General features: G+C 45.1%; 1 protein-coding gene across 3 annotated transcripts in view; it reads left to right on the top strand.

Moving 5' to 3' along the window:
* The window catches only part of Ken (zinc finger and BTB domain-containing ken and barbie protein), a 36,816-nt gene extending 14,981 nt beyond the window's left edge, over window positions 1-21,835 (top strand). Inside the window, exons 2-6 of one of the 3 annotated variants that reach the window (XM_076807428.1) lie at window positions 13,809-14,099; window positions 14,189-14,361; window positions 15,675-15,902; window positions 16,222-16,552; window positions 18,046-21,835. In XM_076807428.1, the coding sequence (XP_076663543.1) occupies window positions 13,812-14,099; window positions 14,189-14,361; window positions 15,675-15,902; window positions 16,222-16,552; window positions 18,046-18,504 (1,479 nt within the window). In that variant the 5' untranslated portion in view covers window positions 13,809-13,811 and the 3' untranslated portion in view covers window positions 18,505-21,835. Of the gene's footprint in view, window positions 1-13,808; window positions 14,100-14,188; window positions 14,362-15,674; window positions 15,903-16,221; window positions 16,553-18,042 lie in introns of all 3 variants that reach the window. The other 2 variants (XM_076807427.1, XM_076807429.1) reach the window with 2 other exon arrangements.
* Window positions 21,836-22,311: the final 476 nt, after the last annotated feature.

Raw genomic sequence — 22,311 nt, 5'->3', positions numbered from 1 at the left:
CCTTCTGATTACAGCTCAATTTTTGTTTGCTGCCCAAATTCACCCGGAGCGGGTGAAATTAACCCCCGAAAATTCGGTTATTTTCCGATTTGGTGTTATAACTCGCAAACTGTAAGAGATAGAAAAGAAGTTTCAAGACAAAAGTTACTTCTTTTAATTAGATCTATCATTTGGTGAAAAATTTATTTTGCAGTTCACGAGTTATAACACAAAATCGGAAAATAACCGAATTTTCAGGGGTGAAATATACCCCCTTAGAGTTAATTTGGGTAGCAAACAAAAATTGCGTTGTAATCAGGAGGATATTCCCAACATATTCACAGAGTTTCAGAATTTTATGAATTTCCGGGTTCGGGATGTTCCCTTGTAAGTAAGATGACATATTCGAATGCAAACTATGAATCGGATCGTTTTGTACGTACGTATCGGAAAGAAGTTACAATACTTCTTACTTGTGAAGTTCAGAAGAACTCTTCCTTCTTTCTACCTTATTTTACGAAAATACTTCTATTTCTATTAATACGACTTAGTATTCGGAAAACGTTAAATTAATCGTACAGGTCCAGATGTTCAAGCATTTACAAGCTTTCTCTTCTTTTTGCTACCAACAAAACATTTCAATTCACTGTTTACATTCCAGCGATTCCAATACTCAATGGTTTACGAATGATACGCACCGTTCGAAAAATTCCAAGTGCTTGAAATAATTATTTATTTTTTTAACGTGGGCAAATCTTTAAAAGACACCTACGCCTCCAGAGCAGAATTTCCCGGGCGGGGTTTGTGTGATATTTTTCCCGCTAAAACCCCACGGCCACCATGAAATGTTTAATAATTTACATGTAAACATCTCTATTATTCAGGCCTATTGACTTAAACGCTCGGACACCTATTTACTTATTTTCGACATAGATCCATCGTGATCAGGCTCATCAAAATCGATGTCTACCACACCCTGTCCTCCCCTTGTCAGCCTTAAAATTATTCAACTATTTTTTAGCTACGGTGTCATTTACAATATCTTCGAATTATACTACACAAACTGTTTTTGAACCTCTTAGTACGGTTTTATACCTGTATAACAAACATACATAAGAACACCAATTGATGCAGACCTCTAATTATATTTTAACCCCTTAGGTGTCATCGACACATATTCAGTCAGTGCATACGTGTAAATTGTAGCGGAACGCCCATGGTCGTTCAGCAAGTATACTTAACGAATGGGACTGGAGCAGTTTCGCATATGATGTACCTATGCTCCATATTTTCATCGTAATTCCAAAAAGGTTGAAAAGGAATTAGATTTACAAAAGAGTTAGTTTTCTTCTCTTCGCTGGTGCGGTTAGAAATTGAGGAATTAAAAAAAAATATATAAAAGAAATTCATGCTAAACGATTTTACTAAAAATGCACTAAAAACTAAAAAATAATTCTTTGCTCGTACTACAATTTCGATGGTGACATGTGACTTTAAATAAAATCATACAAACTCTGCGATTTGTAAACCCTATTCCTTTACAATTGATTTGAACGATTCTACAGGATAATCACAGAGTTTGTATGATCTTATTTGAAGTCACATATCACCGTCAAATCTGTAGTACCAGAAAATAATTATTTTTTAGTGTTTAGTGCATTTTTTGTAAAATCGTTTAACAATTTTTTTTATATATTTTTTTATTTTCCAGTTTTTACTGTTTGTAGATTTTGTTATATTCTTCTTTTCTTTCATTTTTCGCCTTTTTATTTAATAAAAAAATGTATTTTCATCACACCCACAAAGTTTCAAGGTAATTGGACTGGTGGGAGTGGGTTAACATTGAGTTGCCAGATTCGAACGCATACACCAAACGAACAAACACCAAACATACAGAGGATCGAAGCTAAGTAAAATCAATTAATAGGAAACCGCACATACATTTCGCGTAGGTACCTACTTTGGACACGAAATCTTTACGTATACGCTTATGCGTATCTCGGTACGCGTGTACACCCAGCAGGCAGTGTAATTTCTCTTTCACTATTGTTACTCTGAAACGATCTCGCAATCGTGGTCTCCCTCTCGTGACACGCTAATCATCCCCGAAGCTGGTTGCGCCACGAGACGACCGACCCATATACTGAATTTCGCCTCGCGTTCCGTCCCGTCCCGCGTCGCCCGTTCGTTCCCGCTTGTTTCCACCGGACTCGGCCGACCAGCTCGACAAAATGAACGACAACACGTGAATGAACGATCACCTCGGTGGAACTACTTAGTAGTATTCCCCGGCGGAACCAGTTGCCAGCCGAAACTAGGCGCAACGCAATGGCAAGTTGCCGCGGTGCCAGATTAAATAATCATAAACGGGAGAATCACGGTCCGATTTCCATCGAGCGACGTAATGACCCAGATAAAGCCGGCGGAAAAGTTTAAATGGCTCCGTTGTGTTTGAGAAATAATCTCGCCGCGCTCACTTTCAGCGAACAATACCACTATTGCGCGATATCGGGCCTACCAACCAAACCTACTCGACTACGTGCGAGATAAACGATATCAGCCGGCATATCTGCCGTTTTCAAGAGTATCTTTTCGGGGGCTGGAAAGCCGTTCATCTCGCTTCTCCTCGGCGAAACAATGCAGGCCTTTCTACGGCGCAGACATTTCGGACACGGTGTACGCATCTGGTTCTACACGCAGCGCGGTACACGCGCGCGCGCGCGCATATCCTCAGGTGGTGGCTGACACGGCCGCAGAGGCACCCGCGTTAGCGACAAGGCCCCCACCCACAATGTGAGATCACTGGGATTACGTAAGTGTCCAGTACGCGGTGTGGACGCGCATAAAAGTATCGCGTACCACGGCGCATGCCGCTCCAGTGGACGCTGGATCTCACCGTTCCGGATAGTTATGTGCTGCGCGATGATTTCGAGGGAAAGAGGCAATTTGTCCGTTCCATTCAACCAAGGAGACATTTCTCAACATTCATTTGGAGTCTCGCTTTCGAATGAACACCGGCAATAGTAAACGGGGCTCCGTAAACGTGATGCGGAGCTAGCGTCGGTAGACCTATGGTAGGCACCTACAGCCGCTGCGTAGGGGAGTCATTGTAGCGCATATTGTGATATCGGACAAAGTATGTACGTACACGGAGCTCGATGAAGAGCGGGATCTCGACGAGGAGGGAACTTTCACCTAAACAATTTGCCTTAAAACGGAAACGCAGCCAGATACTCGGTGCGCGACCGAGTTTAAATGGAATTTCGAAGCGGCAGGGTGGTCCGATTGATTCAACGGCAGCGGGTATAATAGGATTCACAGGTAGCACATGATCGGCCGCAATGGGAGATTGCGTAACTTTTTGAAAAGTCGACGTAACGTGTCGGAAGTCATCGTTAACCGCGGCTACGGTCGCGTCGCAACTGACCAACCGTGAATAAACAAATGAATAACCGACCAATGGCTTGGACGAGCCGATTCAGTCGCAGTCTCGTTCATTCCGACCATTTCCAAACGATTTTGCATTGGCTTCATTCCTCTGCCCGTTCGCATGGTCGTTCGTTTGTTCCCCCGTTCCTTCTTTGTTGAACGGTAACAGCGGTAGGGCTTGGCGCAGATGCTTCCGATTGACAATCGTAACGAGGCATCGGGAATAATTATTCAAGGCTGTGATGTGTTGCAATTGTATCGGCTAGATGGCTATGTCGAGATGAAAGTCTCGACGAGTTTAAAGAGCGTCGACTAATACGTAGCGACGGACAAAGTGGCGCTGGCTAGGTGGCACGGCAGAGGGACAGAGGGGTGGATAGCACGCGACAGTTTTATGAAAATATTACATGTGTCTCTTCCGTTGACGTCGCGTGAAAAGAACGTATCGGCTCTGCGAGCGTCACGTTGCAGCGAAATAAACGGACGAAGATTGGAATTTATAGAAGAAAAGTTACGTAACGAACAGCTCAGCAACGGACGCCATTGAATTACCAGGACGAAATAGATCGTACGCCTCGATGGCGGGGCGAATTTAGTTATTTGACAAGGCTCTAGTTATTTGGTCGTATATGCAGGAATTAACAGATTAATTGACCGCCTCGTTTGCCAATTGTCACGATCAACCGATCTATTTCGAGAAAGTACGCTCATCTCCGGGCAGATATGAAAATGCACGAGAGTACGAGAGTCTGCTCTTCGTGGAACGTTGGTCATTACTTGATGCCTCTCGTTTCCGCCTGACTCATTTATGCGAGGCAGCAAGGCCGAGCCAAAAGCAGCGATCTTGGCTTTATTAAAATATGCCTGCAAGGCGACCACAAGGTAGCGGGCAAACCCGCGATAAATCTCGCTTCATCCCGATTACTTATAGACAGATGCACGCGGGTGTCGATGCGTTTCACTGCATTTTTGTAAAATTCCACTGCGGCGAGCAACGCTATCCAACGGTGCATCACTATCGGATGCAGTCGACACGCAGAGAGACATCTCATATCGATCGCAGCGGCAAAAAATTATAATGCAAATCTCTGTTTGTAAATCACTTCCTGCACTTGCTGTGCTTCATCCCTGAATTCATGAACTCTCCCACTTTTCTTCAGTGTTCTACATCTTTTCGCACAAAACTAACTAGAATAATGTGGAATAAAGTTTGTTCATAAAGGGTTGCCTTTTCGAGAAAATTGATTTTGAAGAGAGCTCGAGGAAGGGTGCACCTGACTACGAATAGATTCCACCGTTTAATTCAGTTTCTCCAAAGAAACGCTGTACTCGATGAATAGTTATTTTACAACTTCGACTTTTTTTGCCCGAGGATTCGTTTCGCACGTAGCTGTGCCAGGTTTACTGACAAATCCTGCAGGGTTTTAGTCAGGTGCGTAGCTATTAGACGAGTCTTCAACGCCGATTTTTTTGGAAGGAAGCCTTCTAAATGGTATTCAGGTGGATTCGGTAGACTTGCCCTTCCAATCCAAAATCATGAGGCGACAGGCGAGAAAGAGTGAGGAGGACGGAGAGAGAGAGAGAGAGGGGTGGAGGGAGAAGAACGATCGCGATTGCGTAACGCAAATGCACGCGAGTATCTCGCGGCAGCGTATGCTCCCGTACGTAGGTGTATGTAGATCTTCTAGTAGTGAAAGGTCATCTGTTTAATAGTCTTCAAACAGCTGCATGCGCGATCGGATCTCCGTCAGCCGATGACTAACCCGCAAGAGCAGAGGCTTCGACGAGCAGCATGGTGTGTGCAGTGCATCTGCCAATGCGTAGTCAAAGGTCCATTAAATGATGCCAGGCTTTGACATTGAACGGATCGAAATCTCGACCTGACCGCCTCTTTTCCGCGGACTCCGTTGCTGACCGCTCTCATCTGCGCGCGACGCTAATTGCGCAACACTGCTTCCGTTTCATAACGTTCATGCACTTAACGACTCTTGAACTTTCTTTCCCTGAAAAAAAACTCGACCGGTGATGTTGCAGGCTCGACAGGAGTAGCACCGCCGCCTGTACGTCTCAGGAAGCAAATCGGTTCTCCCCTATTTTATGAGCACCGCTAGAATTGGCAGAGCTGACAAATTGCTTCGTGCGCCTTATGCTCAAACTTGAAAGTCCCTTTTCCTCGAGGAACTTCGCGCAGTTGAATAAGCACGCAAAATGTCGCAGTGCCCATCGCGCGCCGATGGTCTTTGGTCTGCACAGATCGGAGGAGTTCTAGCGGGTATTGGCGGTACCGATCTCGGACAGGTTAAGAGCAGCATCTTTCAGCTGATGCGTCAGAGAGGAGGAGGCAGGATTTATAAAAGAGACGATCGTTTGTTCCATATGAAAACGCAGCGTGGAAGCGCGTGCCGTGGCATAAAGCCCGGTGCATACGCGGCTGTTACGTTCGTACGCGCGCAACAAGATTGTGCGCGCACGCATGTGCACGTACACGCGGTCTCTCGTCGATGTAAGGGGAGAAAGGACGAGCGTCGAGGATCGAGAGAGCAACGTTGCCAAAGTCCACGTAGAAATGTTCCTTCTTTTATTTTTTTTTTCACCGCTGTTTGCGCGGAGTCGCTCCGCGATCGTGTTTCCGCGTTTCCGTGTGATCCTGTGGCCATCGGAGCGCCACGGTCGGGCGTCCTTCTGGTTATGCAACTGGTTAAAAGTGTCCGATGTTCAATATTACGTCCTGACGTCATGTTTACGGCGCGAGATCTTGGGAAAGAAAAAAACAAAAACAATTAGCTGCCGCTCGAAAAATCGAGGGTCTAATAGGTACTTTCACGAGATCTACCGGTAGCTTGCCTGGGGCAAAAAGCAGCGCATGTGTACGGTCTTGAGCGGTAGTTTTCCTCATCCGCCAAGCTACAGTTCGATATTTTCTTAAACGTTCGATCCATTCTGTCGAAGCGTCGGACGCGATGATAATTTTCATTCCCGTACGATGGCAAATGAAACTGTTTCGTGACGCGTGCGTGCCTCTGGAGGCCGTAACACGCAATGTCGCTCGGAAAAGGAAAAAGCGCCTCGGCCTAGTTGACCTTGGAGGTTTTCATTCTACAGCGCGGCGAATCTCTCTAATTTTGGCAACGCTGTCCGCGAAATCGCATGTGCACCCGATTGCCTCCTAGAGCGGAGAAGTACGCCGCGCATGCGCATAATAACTGTGCCCTTCAGATCCACAATGATGGAGCATCTATTAGAGGAGGCGATTGTTCTTATATAATGAATGGATCATGTAACTAGCCGCTTCGCGGACTCGCTTCGGGGAGCGGAGGGGCAGAAAGAGAGATGAGAAGAGAGCGGAGAGAGAGGAGAGAGAGAGAGAGAGAGAGAGAGAGAGAGGGGGAGACGCCTTCGCGCGTACACATACAAGGCCATGCCGCGCCGTGTGTCGCGTACGTGCGTTCTGTGCACGGGAGGTGAGTGTGTGCGGAACACGTACCAGTTAGAGTCGACTAGGCTGGTACGTAAGTGCAGCTGAAAAGGCTTTTTACTTTCTGGCCTTGAACGAAATGTATCCGGTGACTCGGCGACCTCCGATCGGCCAAGGGAAGTTTGTCGTTCCCCTACGTGATAATGAATCCTCCTCGCTCTCCCGGCCGCCGTTATTTTTCGACACACTGCCGACGTCGCCGTGCGAACCGATTCCGGGTTTAATTGCCGCTACGGACAAGCGGACGGGTATAATAACAGGTTCCGTGGCACACAGTGCAGCCGTGGCAGGCCTGCGATTCAACCGCGCGCCCCCTGGTTGTTATTCCTGCTCGCCGCGAAAGTGTGACAGAATCGGGAGGGTTCGGCGATCGTTCGAAATGTCCGAAACAGAACGATTCGCCGGAGAGATTTGCATGCGGCGGTACTGTTTCGGCTACGAGGGAAAAAGGCCGCTCCAACGGCTTAACGATCCTGTTCGAACAGGTGTTCTCCCGTACCCCCGTCTCTCGGTTCTCCTTCATTTCTCGCCCAGTTATCGCTTTTTGCAATGTCTCGCGCGCACGCCGGATTTTCGTAAGACCGGTGAAACAAAGAGGCACGAGGAATACGAGACGGTTGGACAGGGAGGGAGCAACGGAGAGAGCACGTCACGTCACAGTCGACGGAGCGACGCGCTAGCCGGAGACCGCGGGAGACCAGCTGGAAAATAGCGATTCGAAATCGGGGAAAGGTGTGAGTCACGTGTTTCACGGGGTGTCATAACCCTGCCCTCGGCTCGGATTACACGTTTTCGCTTCTGAAACGCGAAACACGGTGCCTAGCTGATGGAGAATTAACGAGGCACAAAGTCCTTTCCAACTAGGGAAAATGACTGTCAATTTCGACTGCGTTATCAGGCGAGCGAGCGAGGCTCGAAAGTCTATCGTGCCTCACAAATGAACGAATGGAAACATTAATATTTGAAGGATATTAAAAAATATTGTGTAACCCATTACGTTGCATCGTTAAAACCCTTGAAATTGTATTTAAAGTAAATACTTGATAGGTTATAGGAACATTTTTCAAATATTGCTGCGCCAAATGTTGTGGTGTAGAATATTTGTAGTATAACGCCCTCTGTTTAGTTATAGAATGTTGATTAAATTGACATTATTTACGCGTTAGGTTTCCATGGCTAGTCGAGACGCGTTCGAGTGAATTTCATCTCTCTTTTATGGCGTTTCGCGGTAACCGCAGCATCGTACAATCTCCTCGTGAAGCTCCTACGGCGTTCCAAATGAATGCTTTTCGATGCTCCGTGAACGTAGAACACATACACGTTATGTACAAGAGAGGCCCTATGAGACCGCGAAACACGGCCTATTGAGGCTGGTGAAACGTAATTGGGCCCACAAAAAATAGAGCGGAAACGCTCGGACCCCATTACAGGCCTCGTAACGAGTTCTCTCCGTGTTGCTCAATCCTCGCTGGCTGGTTTACGCGGTTTGAGCCGCCTCGCCTTAATCCGTGCCGTCACAATCTATTCTCTTCGCGATAAATACCAAACAGCTCCATTATTTTCGACAATTCTACGCCACGCGCGACAAAGGCTAGCGTAGAACGCATTAATCCTTTCGAGTTGTAAAAATTTCCGTTCTGTTGACAGACTTTGAAACGTTTCGCTTTGCCGCGGGCACAGCTATTTCTGATATCAGCGTGTATTCGCTTTCTTTCGTCGACATCGCTCGAACGAAAGTAAAACGCAGTCCGATAACGCGAGGTTACATCGTTGTACGCGCGATTCGTTATCAGCAAATCGTTATGGCCGATTTCGAAGCGATTTCGCCAGTGCACCTTCGAGGTGATAAGCTATTCCATAAGGTTGTCCGTAAGTATATTGTGTTTTCCATTGAAAATGGATCAAATAAAACACAAAAGGATAACATTTTTCTCTTCTGTTACAACAATTATCCATCTCGCAGATAATATTTATAATATGTCCAATAGTTCACAATAAATATCTGCTAAATAATTGGCAAGAGCGCTGTACTTATGGGCAACTTAATACCCGAGGTGTCTTTGAAACTCGCCCAGCCGTTATGGGGTTCATTTTGGACCAGATATTATTGCATTTGTAATTTGTATATTAGATTTTAATGGCCTCCTTTAAAGAAGTGGTCTGGGTTAGGTCTGGGTTAGTAATAAATAATAAAGAATAAGTACCATAAACAGCTCGATGTAGATCTAGGACGTATCAAAATGAACCAGGGGACCCACCACGCAAGCGTTTATCAGCCCGTGTTAGGAAATTTTCTGCGACCACGAAAAATGATACGCCTAATACCGAAAAGCGCCCGCGTCGATTATGGCCCTAGATTTTCGTGCGATAAGCCAAATTATTTTCACCGCTCGACTCCGTGGCAAGCTGCCCTCTCTCGGCCCCCGGTGTCGCGCTTTAATTTCCAGCCTCGACATTTGAGTAACCCAGTTTCGCCATTGTTCGATTCAATGGTAGATCGTAACGTCCGCCATCCGGATAGAAGATTATAATGCTCGCGTGTGCATGGTACTGCGCATCGTTGCGCCGTATGCGTGTGGAGCGTAGACGAGCGTAGAAAGTGTGTGGCTGGCACACTGGAACCGCGCGCGGTAGCCGCGTATTAGTATGCTGGGGCGATAAAGCGGGCGACGTCCACGGAGAGTTCGCGCAACAAAATTTACGAATTCCATCAACTTTCTCCTCTTATCTTATCTTATCCCGACCCCACGAACTCGTTGCACCAGTTCCCATTGTGTCATCCCCTCTCCGTTCCTTCGACTAATGCCAGACGTCGTTTCGGTTCGCCTCGATGCAGCACGTGAGACGTCACGTGCCTGCCGATCGGTAAGTATTCGCATTGACTCGCGTTCGTCGCGCTTACGATTTTGGTTCGAACAGATATAGATACTTACGAATTCAAATTGGCGGGGACTTCGAGCAGAACGCGTGGAGGATTGAAGAAACTATAAGTATACCGGCCGCCTTTCCCGTTTGCAACATTCATGGCTACATAAATAAGTCATTTTTCACGGCATACGGATTAACACTTTCGCTGGCGCGAGCGTGACTTGGCGCCAAGTTCATTTCGCAGCTTCCTTCGCCATGATAGACAATCATGCGATTACGAAGCCCTGGTCCATCGTGCACCTTGCGTCCAGTGTAGCACGGAGAACGCTTGCCAGGCTGAAGATACAATGATCACAGCGTGAAATCGTGCCAGTGCAAGCTAAAGGGTTAATTTTCTACGATTATGTATTCAGGAAGCCTATAAAAGTGATATGGAGCACCGTTACCGTTTTTTCAGAGACAATACCTACCGAGATAATACGTTTTTCACGAGAATACAGCGATGAATTAATAGAATCCTCGAGAGAAACTGCTTGTCTTATAGAAGTTTTGAATACGCCGCTTAAAGTTATTTTATTGAGACTCTACAATTATCAGCGAATGATAGGGTAGGGATTAGTGGCTGTTTATCGACCAAGTAATCCGAAATGGACGAAACAGCGTGATGGCTGCGGGTCCGCGGTGAGAGAGAGCAGCACCTACAAAGCGTAACAGACGTGTTGGCCGGTAAAACTGGCGATGTCGGTTCCTCCAGCGGGCAAGTGGGCCGGAGTTTCTGCATTTACCGATACGGGGCCTTGCTCCCACTAGGCATGAACGGAACGAGACCCCGCCTAGCAGGTCTTCAAGGCCCAAATAGAAGAAGAAAGACGAATGCCAGCGTAAGCGTGGACGTAATGCAGCCGGCCGGCCAGCAATTGACCCTGAACTTCAGGCAGCGCTTGTTAACAGCTATACATATAGCAATACTAACGCAGGCCTATCAGCAATGATTTCCTTATTCAGCCATTTTCTGACAAGGGGAGCTTACGATCAAGATGGATGGTTTTAGGGCAAAACTGCGCCCAGAATATGGAGGCACGATGGCTACGGTTGGGGACTGACGAGAATGAATCTTACGGAAGTGTTCGTCATATTGGTCACAATTTTATTTGTGTCCTTTGTTACACGTGTGATCTACAAAGAGGCTCGTTTATTGGGTGAAATGCTATCTCCTCTCACGTACCGGATTCAGCAATAGCTGTATGCTATATGGAACAGTATCCTACAGGCGGAATCAAAGTGCGTTCCCCTTATTTCATGGTACCACAAAGGGGCATTCGTGTCAGGTAGCAACTGTAAAGTTTGGCCTAGAACAATCACTTCTAAGATTATTTTATCTCTTCTATCAAGGTGTACTTATACACTGAAAAAAGACACGAAGTTGATCTGCTGACTTCGAAGTTTTAATGTTTAGAGCGATTTTTTATCAAATTGGTTAGCCGTTCAAGGTTAATACTTTGAGATTTGTTTGTAAACATCGTACCCTGCAGTTTGAACCCGGTTTTGTTACCAATGTGCTCGTCCCAGTGGGAGCTCTCCTTTGTTAGTAAGGGGACTACGGGGCATTAAAGTGAAGTTAGGCGGCGTGAGGTTCGGCGAGTCGGCGAGCCATAAGTAATCCCATGGCGCGAACTCGGCGAGTCAGCGCGGGACTCTGAGCCGAGCCGACCCATCGAGCCTGGGCGAGCCGAGCCGATTCGCTGACAATAAGCCACGCTCGTGATATAGTATACCTTGCTCGGTTTGTATCACCGGGTTGCTCTTTTTGTTACCATTCACCCAAATGAAAGGAAGAGCATGAGGAACTATTGTTACGTTCAGGTGATGGTAGTCGCGGCTATCAAATTTGGGACAATATTGTATCAGGCCAAACTTGTCTCACACTTCGTAAGCGTGAATACCATCGTTTAAAAGGAACGCAGCAGTAATCCCGCATATTCTTCCTTTTTTTCGAGTGAGCCGCAAAAAATGGCAACTTGAGCAATGTTCAATTGAGCAAGGTGCGACAGATATAACGGGCAAAATATGAAGAAGAGGATCGATGCTCGGGTAGGAAGGAAGAAGAAGGCGGCATGGTCCTTGGGGAAAAATTATGGCAGATCGTGCATTGCTCGGCAGTTGACGTAATATTTCAGGACTGGATCTAATATGATTTATCACCATGAAATATGAAAGCGCTGCTACGTGCGTCTGGTCATTGAAAGTACCGAAGAAAGGGGCATACGTGATCGTCGATTACATTTACCCAAGGTCTTCCCTTTCCAGTTCGATCGAATCACTTATCGAAGGTCGCGTCAATCCGTTTGGCAAGTTCTCGGACTATTGCCAGCACTGCGCGAGAACGATTTTCTAGTAACGATCCGGGGATCGTGCTTCTGACGAATTTAGAGCGAAGAGGAAGATTCATTTCAAGATGGCTGTTCGTTGAAGGTTGTTAGACCACTTCGAGGCGGGCGATGTTAAGTGCCCTTAGTAAGACGATAGAGCAGAATAAGGAACGTGATCCAGCACCATCTCTGAAGAAAAAGAAAAGAAAGTTTCGCTCGCGTTCGTGAGTCTTGAGCGTGAAACTCATTGTGCCTGGAACACGTTTGACATTGCGGAACGCGTCGATGCTTACGGCATTGGTTTCATAATATTAATTATACTTCTGCTCCTTGAGAGTACAACGTGAAATCGAACTTTCTCTCCCGGTGGCTTCCTTTGAGAAACGAAGAAACTCACGACCGATCCGTTCGTTCGATACTTACGCGATGTTAACGTCAAATTTATTCCAATATCGGAAAGCAGCGGATCAGCAACGCGTCGCCCTTCTATTTGCTGTTGCGTCATCCGCCATTAGAAATAAAGACGACACGTGTAGAAGATTCGTTATAAATAAATCATAACGTACGAGGCGTGTAATTTGTTACGCGAGGCACTGAGTAAATGTGCAATTTATTTCCCGGTAACCACGTTACCGCGTTATTTTCTAATCGCGAATTAAATTGCACAGCAGTTACATGAGTCACGGTAACATTTCGTTGCGAGCTGATCTTCGGCGGTTCTCCTTTAACAGGAAGTCTCTGGAAGAATTACCCGAGACGCGCAGGATTTCCCCTCTCGACAAGATCATTAATCAGCGTGATCGCAACCGCTTAATTACCTTATTGCATCCCGCGATGCAATTCTATTATGTTTATCGATGCACAGTTACTCACGAACAATTACGCTGTTGGCCGCGCAAAGTTGTTTTCTCTTCCCAGAAAGATAAAATTTTATCGTCGCATTTTTTTCCCCCGACTAATAATTGAATTCGAAGTATTACGGTAATTATCCCGAATCCCCTCTTCGACGGGACGTATGCTCCGCGCTAGATGGGCGGGAGAAAATCATTTTCTGTGAAATGAAATTCGGTACGAACGAACAGTCCCACAGCGGTTAATTGTACGTATAGACGAGCTATCATTAGATGCAATTCAAGTCCTTAGCAGAAATCCGAGCGAATGTCAGAGAAACGTGAGAAACACAATCTTACGACACGTCACCGCCTTCCGCCGTTTCTAACAGAGGCGGGGCCACGCGCAGATGAAATTATTTAGTGTAACGAAGCTGTCTTTGCATGACGCGAAGCGACAAGACCGCATTATTGGGTTAAGGACGTTCCACATGTTCCGTTTAACCGCTGTTTACGAAAGAATTTCCACGGAAACGGTGCCTCGCTGTGTATGTTCCTGTACCACCCGTTGATAAGGAACGTTACGTCAGCCCAACCACGTGATACTGATGAACAATAAATTATTGTAATATATGGAGGAAATAAATTGTTATCCTGCAATAAAATTTGCGATAATTATTTTCCGATTTTTCTTTACGGATTTTCTCGAACTACGCGGCAAATACTCACTAAGCGACACGTGTCTATTATTTATTAATGCTGCTAGGCCGATTTCTTTCGAATCATGTACGCTATCATCGATCAGAGAACGATTATAATTTTCACAGAAATAATAGTTTATATACTTTTGTGTTCCAGACGATGTATACTGACGGTCTCCTAACACTCCACTATGGGAAGCATCCTGCGACCTTGGCCGCCGAGGTCGGGGCCTGGTACACCGGGGACCGTCACGTCGATGTGACGCTGGCTTGCGACGATGGCTCCATCGTCAAGGCCCATCGTGTAGTTTTGGCAGCAGCTAGTCCCCTTTTGGCTAGTCTCCTTCGTAACCCTGCGCTGGACCACGTGGTCCATTTGTCCGGGGTCCGAAAAACCCAGCTGACTCACCTGCTGGAATTTCTCTATAATGGCGAAGCTCTTATACCGGTGAGCGAGTAACCAAATTTTCAAAATTTCTGTTCTCTTTGAAATGGTCCTCCAGCGATAGAAACTTCAATAGTAATGTACCCTTTCAGTCGACGGAACTCACACCGCTCAGGGAGCTGTTTGAACTTCTTCAGATTAAATCGGAGCTGTTCGAGCCTAATCAGCCCCAGACCTCTAGTAACTCCGACCCCGAAAGGATACCCACGCCTCAGGCCTCCGAGGGCCAGGAAAGCTCGAGCTACGAGTCGCAGTACGATGGCAGGTGGGTAGTGATTGGCTGAGTGCTAAGTGTTCGTGACATGTCAAAATGATCAACGAAATAGACACTGTAATATCTACGATAGCGAGCTATTAATATTGATTTTTACGTTTGCTTGGCTTTTGCTCGGCCGTAGAGCGGAGCTTGTGCAAGATATCGATTCCTATAATGTCATTCCTTCGCGCATTCTATCTACCACTTTCGATATTTATGCGCGTGTTGCTAGCGACAGGCGTTCAATTCCTACTCTTGCACACTTTCGATCAATTTATTAATTCTCGTGCTTCGAATTGCTTCGAATTTCGCAAATTTTTAATCGTTTAAATGTTTTCGAAAATTATTATGACATTCAGCTTGGAAGTCTGTATGGATCTTTTGTTGCATGAGTGTGTATTAGGGTGGCCCTTATTTATACTTACGTGTCGAATTTTTTTTATATTTCTTTGTTCTCACCCCTAGAATGGTGCAATTTGATAAAAATATAGACCCTGAAGAAGTTTATTGCAATCGGACAATAGGAAAGGGTGCCGACCAGGCCTTAAAGTTTAGAATTAATCAATGTTTTGAATTTGCAGAATTTCTCAAAAATGGTAAGCCCTATCGAAATTTTGTTCAAATAATATTGAAAGAGCATACAATTTGCTACAATTACTGTATACAGAATTTTTTCGTGCTTCCAACCATTTTCTAGATAATAGCGTTTGAATATAGAGAGATCCGCGCCACGCGTGTCCCACCCGTACGGCGTGACGTATTGTCCATACGCGCGTAGTACAGACCTCTCTATATTCAAACGCTATTATCTAGAAAATGGTTGGAAGCACGAAAAAATTATGTATACAGTAATTGTAGCAAATTGTATGCTCTTTCAATATTATTTGAACAAAATTTCGATAGGGCTTACCATTTTTGAGAAATTCTGCAAATTCAAAACATTGATTAATTCTAAACTTTAAGGCCTGGTCGGCACCCTTTTCTGTTGTCCGATTGCAATAATCTTTTTCAGGGACTATTTTTGTATGGAATGCAACCATATTAAGGGGTTAGAGCAAAAGAAATCGCAGATTGAAAATAAGGACCACCCTAGAGTGCATGTGTTTGTTTGCGTTAAGGATACTTTTCAGCGTTAGCTTGGTATACGTAGAACGAGAATTAAAACATTCGTCAATACTTAAATATCTATCAAGATTTTCAAGACATCTAAACTTTAAAGACCAGTCGAGATTTTGTCGAACTTTATACATACGAAATATAATACGAAAGTTAGAATTGATCTGGCACGAATAAATATGTGGGACGGTGTTTTGGTATTTTAGACAGTCCAATAACCCTGCGGACTGCTGTTCGGTACTGATAAAAACGGAGGGTTGCGAGGAGGAACCGGAAGTGGATGTCGAAGGTATCGAGGGAGAAGCGCTCCTTACGGAGAACAGGGAAAGCAGTATAGAACCGCCGAGAAGGAGGGATAGTTCTGACCCTGTGAACCTAAGTCTAAATTCTGGAACTTCCACTACCAGCGAGAGTTCACACGACATCGTGCCTAGGTAAGAATTAACTTGTAAGCAAGGGGAGGGTACGAGGTTCGAGGCCCTGATTTGGATAAAATTTTTATTATTGCATGGGTAGAATTGCTGTATAGATTACAGTTGAGGTGTCACTCCAACTTGATTAGTTTCCTACTCAAATACTAAATACGTTTGTGTATACGTAAAACTTGATTATGCCACCCTATTCATTTAGCTCATTACGGTATATGGCACGAACCAACTATGTATATGCAAAATATTAGCCAAATCGATAAGTCAATCCTGACCTACCTCCCTTATCAGATAACACGCTGGAACGCGTTATTATGTCCCATAGTGAGGTGGATTGCAAGTTTCACCGATCTTATTTCATCAGGCCAGAAAAACAATTGCTGGAGAGGCGAGAATCTCTGGAGGAGGCGGAAGAGAGAAGGAGGCAGTTGGCGGCTCGACTCGCGCTAGGCTTAGAACCGGGGAAACGAAAACCCGAGGAAATACCTATACCACCTGCGGAGGCGTACGTTGTGACGCCTCACCGAAAACGAAGGCCAGGCTTTCACAACGCGCCGGCCCAGAATCCGGCTTTCGTACCGTTCAATCCTGGATTCGAGACGCCGAGGCGGTTGCAAGCGCCACATCCCCTTAGCGTCTCGGCACCACCGTACCTGGTATGAATATAAATATAATTCCCTACGGTATCCTATTTATAGTAATAATCGAAGTTGTCATATTTGCAATTTGCCAGTTGCACATTACAGGGCAAGGCGAGGATCAGATAACCGACAGTGCAAAAATACAATTTTCACAGTTTTATTTGAAAAATAATATTACGCAATTAGAGAGATTATTACGGAAAACTGTAAGGAAGGTAATTTTCTCTTTGGTGTATAATAATGGCGACACGGTAGAAGTCACCAGAAGTCACCACTGCGGTTGACTGATTTTTGTCGTGCATGTGAAACTTTTTCAGAGCTCAACTTTTCAAATTGAAATAATTACATAGGTTTATAATACTGTGCGCTAGGTTAAGTAATTAATCTTGAAGCGTGTAGGTATATGAAAGCGGGATGCTTCTTATTAATTGATTACCTAGACCTACATGTTTATCTGAAGTTTATAAAAAAAAAAGTAATAGCGAGTTTCCAAAAGTATCCGGAGAACAGTATTTTGTACTACGTTTGAAAGCGTCTGCAGTGTAGGGCTGTTCGGATACTCGAACAAAGCGAGCCGAGCCTGGCCCGGCTCGACCGACCGGCCCGGGCCGGGTGCCCGTAAAATCCAGGCGGCTTGAAAAATCAGGGTAGCTCGAATTTTTTCAGGCGGCTTGAAAAATCCGGGTAGCTCGAATTTTTTCAGGCGGCTTGAAAAATCTGGGTAGCTCGAATTTTTTCAGGCGGCCCGGAAGAACCGGGAAAGGGAAAATTCAAACGTTTTTTCGATTGACTTTATCGGTATGACGTAGACGCTTGTTTTATGGGCCTCGTGTCTTTTTACAATTTTCTGACAAAATTAAAAATTCATATTTTCGATCGAAACTGCTCGAATTCGCTTGCATTTCATGTGTACTAGGGTAAAGGACCCAATTACTGCCACCCCAAGCTGTTTTACGTAAAATAGCGAATAAATCTTGTGAAATGATGCATAAAAGAAAAATTTAGCATAAAACTGAAACTGTTATTTACACGATACAAAAAACAGTACTTAATGTTTTCTTTAATAATTTGAATAAAACGATCAAAAATTTTAAGCGGATATTAGGAGAGTGAAAACGATGACTTCCTTACTAGCGAAAGAGAAAACAAGGCGTTAAAGAAAATGCTGTAATTGTAATATTTAAGCTATTAACATAAAAAAATATAATGTTCTAAATAATATAAGCATCGTAGAAAGTAATAAAGATCCGAAGTCAACGATTCATTAAGTCTTTTTACTTATTAATTGGGTGACAGTGATTGGTACAAGCGTTTCAAGCATTTTGGTATTACTGTCATGGCAATAACTACTCGTGTGAATACAGTATGCCGTCATTACTGACACCCAACGTCATGATTTTTGGAAAAATGACTGTAGGTGCGATAGCTTTTGTGAGCCACTGCATTGGTAAATTTATTAACTTGCTGATCGCCCGAGTGTTATCACGGTGAATTTGTTATTGCAGCAGGACAGGTCAGTGACACCTCCAGGAGCGTCGCACAGACCGCCAAGCGCGGACCCAGCATCGGCAGCGGGCTTAGAACCACCTTGGGGCTCCTGGGCCCTGCCACCAGCGAGAGCTCCTCCACCGCCGCCGACGGATGATCCGCCGAAGTCTACCCCCGTTCGCGAATACCGGTGCAGTTATTGTGGCAAACAGTTCGGAATGTCCTGGAACTTGAAGACGCATCTGAGAGTGCACACGGGTGAAAAGCCGTTCGCGTGTAGACTTTGTGTCGCCATGTTTAAGCAAAAGGCCCACTTGCTGAAGCACCTTTGCTCGGTCCACAGAGGCGTCATTGCCGCCCCCGACAACACGTTTAGCTGTTGCTTCTGTTCGTTGAGTTTCGATAGTTTACAAGAGCTTATCAGGCATCTATCGGGACCGCACAATAACCTGCTGCTTAGCAAAAATCTGCACGACTAGCGACAAGGTTAAGGCCCACCGGTGCTCAAGCGCGATCTCGAATACGTCTCGATCAAACTTTGCGTTATACAGCTCGACGCGACGAATCGAATACATTTGGGCCCTGTTCAAACATTACGAGTGCCTTCGAGAATTCTAAGCGTAACGCAAACCGTTATCAGCTTCTACAGACCGATTCAGCATTTTCTCTAATGTGTTTCGTTTTACTGCTTCTGTTTGACACAATGTTCGACAGTCACTTTGGGCATTGATTTTGGAACACCCTTACCGGGGAACTTTCGTGTCTATTATCGTCTCTAATATATTTTACGCATCGTTCTCGAGAAGTATTTTAGCGTCCGGGACAGGGATATCGAATTCCTTCGCTTTTGAATATTTTCGTCGTGACCGCGTTTAGCATACCGCGCTCGCTCGTGATGAAACGCAATAGTCTCTTCGAGAAGAAAAACGCGTGTCGTGTGGTCTTTACCATTGAAGAGAAACAATTGGTAAACGAATAGGATATTAACCGAAGTGTCTATCGAATGTTTATGGTCAGATACTTTCGTGACACGCTTTTTCTTTGAGAAGAACTAGAGGAAGCACCGAGAGAGCCTCTAACGAATGCGTGACGTCGTTTCCGTGATTCTTCGGTTTGAAGATGTTCGAAGACAATGCAATAATCAGCTAGCAAGTTTATTATTGTAAGCGATGACCAGTAATTCTGACCAAATAACATATTTCCGACAATTGACGTCAGCCGGAAGTGTGTCGGGTATGTTGGCGGTCTCTGTCAGGAAATGTTAAGAGAGCGGAAGAGAGAATAAACGAAGAAAGAGGATGTAGAAAAGGGTGAATATAGGCAGAGGCGAGAGTCAATAATTATTGTCACCCGCCGAATCTCGGCGAGTCGACGAATTAGTGAAAGTCGAAAAACGCGTCCATCTGGTCGGGCTTTACTTGTTAAAGAGCTTACAGCGCTTTCGTTCGCGCCTACGTGACATCCAGCAAGACGTCTTGTTTACCTCAACGCGCGCAAACAATCTCACATGTAAATAACGTTAACGTTAGTAGTAGGTACAAGCGGACGGATAACAATTTATTTATTTTTACCACTTTGCAAAAGGGACCAACCGATATTCCACCGATTTCTGTCTTAGGTAGGTGTTAGGTGTCCTGCCCGCCAATCGCCTCGAAACAATTCGTTCGCGGATAGATAAACACGTTTGAAACATTCGCGCACGGAGGGATACGACAAAGAAGGCCAAAGAAACCGACGAAAAAGACATTGGCGTTTAACCTTGCCCCCGCGCAGAAAAACATTGCCGGCGAACACGCGATCCTGGGAGAAGCGACAGTAGCTTCTTCCTATATCCGCGAACAGCTCGAACTGTACTTTACCGATCGGTAGAATACATGTCACTAATGTTTTTCCGCGTACCGTCCCCGTCCTCCACAGTATCGTCAGTCCCTGCACCCCATCCTCCCCTGGAACCCTCCCCAAACCAACCGCACCCTCCCTCCCTCCCATGTTTTCTTCTCATTGAAATGTCTGGTATCTCAGCGACTCGAGTGCCTTGTCAAATGGGTCCAAATTGGTCGATTGGGCAGTGATTTCATGTGTTCATAGGCTTAAGATACGTACACGTGTAAGATGACGATAACGAGCTCGCTTAGGAATTGAAGGAAACGTTAATTAATTCACGTAGGTGGTTTCAATTACACATGAATTAATCCAAGTTTCGTTAGGGTACCTAGATAGAACGTTTTAAGTAGTAGCTTCTGTTTCTCTAATTCTTATTTTTATTTTCTCTTTTATTGGCGCAGGACGTCATCGTTTTAGGTAGACATTATTACCTAAGGTGCCTTGAAGAAGGGCCTCGACCTCTCTTTAGCTCCTTGGCCATGCGGAAATCTCGACTAACGAGACGAGCGGTTTTTAGTCGACGAACAAGCACGAGGGAATCTTTCATTCGAACAGGTCAATCGCAAGCTCATGTTGCACCGATTCGATGCGCGCATGTACTTACATTCCACGCATACGTACGCAGTGCACGCAGATGTCTCCCATAAATTAAGGATTGTCATAGCGGCTGCATCGCATAAAAGACAATTGTCCGCGACAAAATTTTCTGTCCCCACCGGGGGAACATAGTTTCGAATACGTTGTGACGTAGAAAAAAAAAAGAAAAGTGTAGTCGTCCACCCTTTTCCCCTATCTCGTGGCAGATTCATCGAAGCCGGATCGCTCGTTTCATTCAACCTTCTCCGCGGAACTTTTGTCCCGGGTTAGGTCGCGAAACCAGAACGAAAGCAAACAAAGAGGAACGTAAGAAGAGGTTAGAGGGGTGGTATGCGCTCTCGTTAAGCCAGGCAACAATGGCCAGCACAGAACAGTGAACGCAATGTGATACTAAATGATAATAAAGATAAAGTAATTATTGTTCAGCGCGCGACGCGTGCCCTCGACGCATGGCACGAGCGCGGTTCGTGGCTCTTTCAGTAAAGAAAAAGCGGGGGGAATTGTTCAATTTGCGGCAGAACGACGCTGAATAGATGACCCCTCGTTTTCTAGGAGCCGTTAAAATAATTCTTAGCAATTAACTTTTTGTCGTTTCTCTTTTCCGAACCCCCCTCTCCCCCTAGAACCTCTCCAGAGCCCCTCGCCCCCTCTTCTTGAGACGTAAGCGCACTAGGGTTATGTATAGAAATAATTTTGTCGTTCATTAGTTATGTTTATTGTGTATGCACACACGCCCACAAACACACACACGCTCCTACCCAGGTGTCCAGGTCGGACGCATAGTCTTCCCTAGGCGCAGCGAAATATTGTAAAAAATAAATGAATTTCAACCGATCTTCGGTTCAACTTTGCTCCCGACTGATGGAGCGGAAAGAAACATATATGTGTGCAGGCGAAAGGAATATATTTCCAATCATTGTATACATATTTCGAGTAACAAATTTTTGTGCAGAATATTCTAATCTCGCCATGGTTGTCGAATCTTTCTCTTTGTTCCTTAGACGAAATCGGTGAGTTCAATTATTTTGCCCGTCGAAGTTCGTGGAGAGAAATCTTGCCCACGAATGAAAAGAGGGCTACCGTTTACATTCTCGAGGTGAAAAATACTTTATTTTTCGTCGCCCTCGCGTTCCGTAATCTTTGTCTTTGGACATTGTCGTTCATGCTCGTTCTGCTCTTTGGACATCTGGCCGGAGCTTTGTAGATTTTAAGCATCTTCCGAGCGGAGAGCGTTTTCCGCGTGCTTTCTTAGTGTTCATAGGTTTACAAGAAATAAATTAATTCAGACGAGAAATGTGTAAGAGATGATAAACGAGCGAGCAAAAACAACCTGTTTCGTGTCAATATCCTTTCCCTTTCCCTTCAGGCCAGCCGTAACTATCAGTAACCAGTTAATTAATCGAAACCTAGTCCGGTCACGGTGAAAACTTTAGAAGAAAGTGTCAGTAACAGTCACTTTAATATGCAAACAGTGTACTGGTACTTTTCCCTTGGTACAATTTAAAAATTTATTACCCTGCTCACACACATACACAGTGGTATTTTTTTTTGTTCCCAAAAGTGTCGGAGATTCTTCTAAAATGTGTTTCTATTTTCGAGTAACAAGTAGCAGACGAGTATAATCAAATTTTGTTGTGGTACTGTAAAGCTGTTTTGGTACTACAGGGTTACCATTTGGTTGGTTGCGGTAAGTACTGCCGTTTCAGGGTCGCCTGAGAACTTTTAGACTTCCTTTGAAGAAGAAGAATAAACGATAGGAATAAATTAAATGATAAATTAATGTCGGAAGTATGTACTGCACTTAT

The sequence above is a fragment of the Andrena cerasifolii genome, chromosome 2, assembly GCF_050908995.1.
Source record: "Andrena cerasifolii isolate SP2316 chromosome 2, iyAndCera1_principal, whole genome shotgun sequence".
Classification (NCBI taxonomy): Eukaryota; Metazoa; Arthropoda; class Insecta; order Hymenoptera; family Andrenidae; genus Andrena; species Andrena cerasifolii.
The sequence above is the reverse complement of the archived record's forward strand: the minus strand, read 5'-3'. Positions and strand labels throughout refer to the sequence as shown.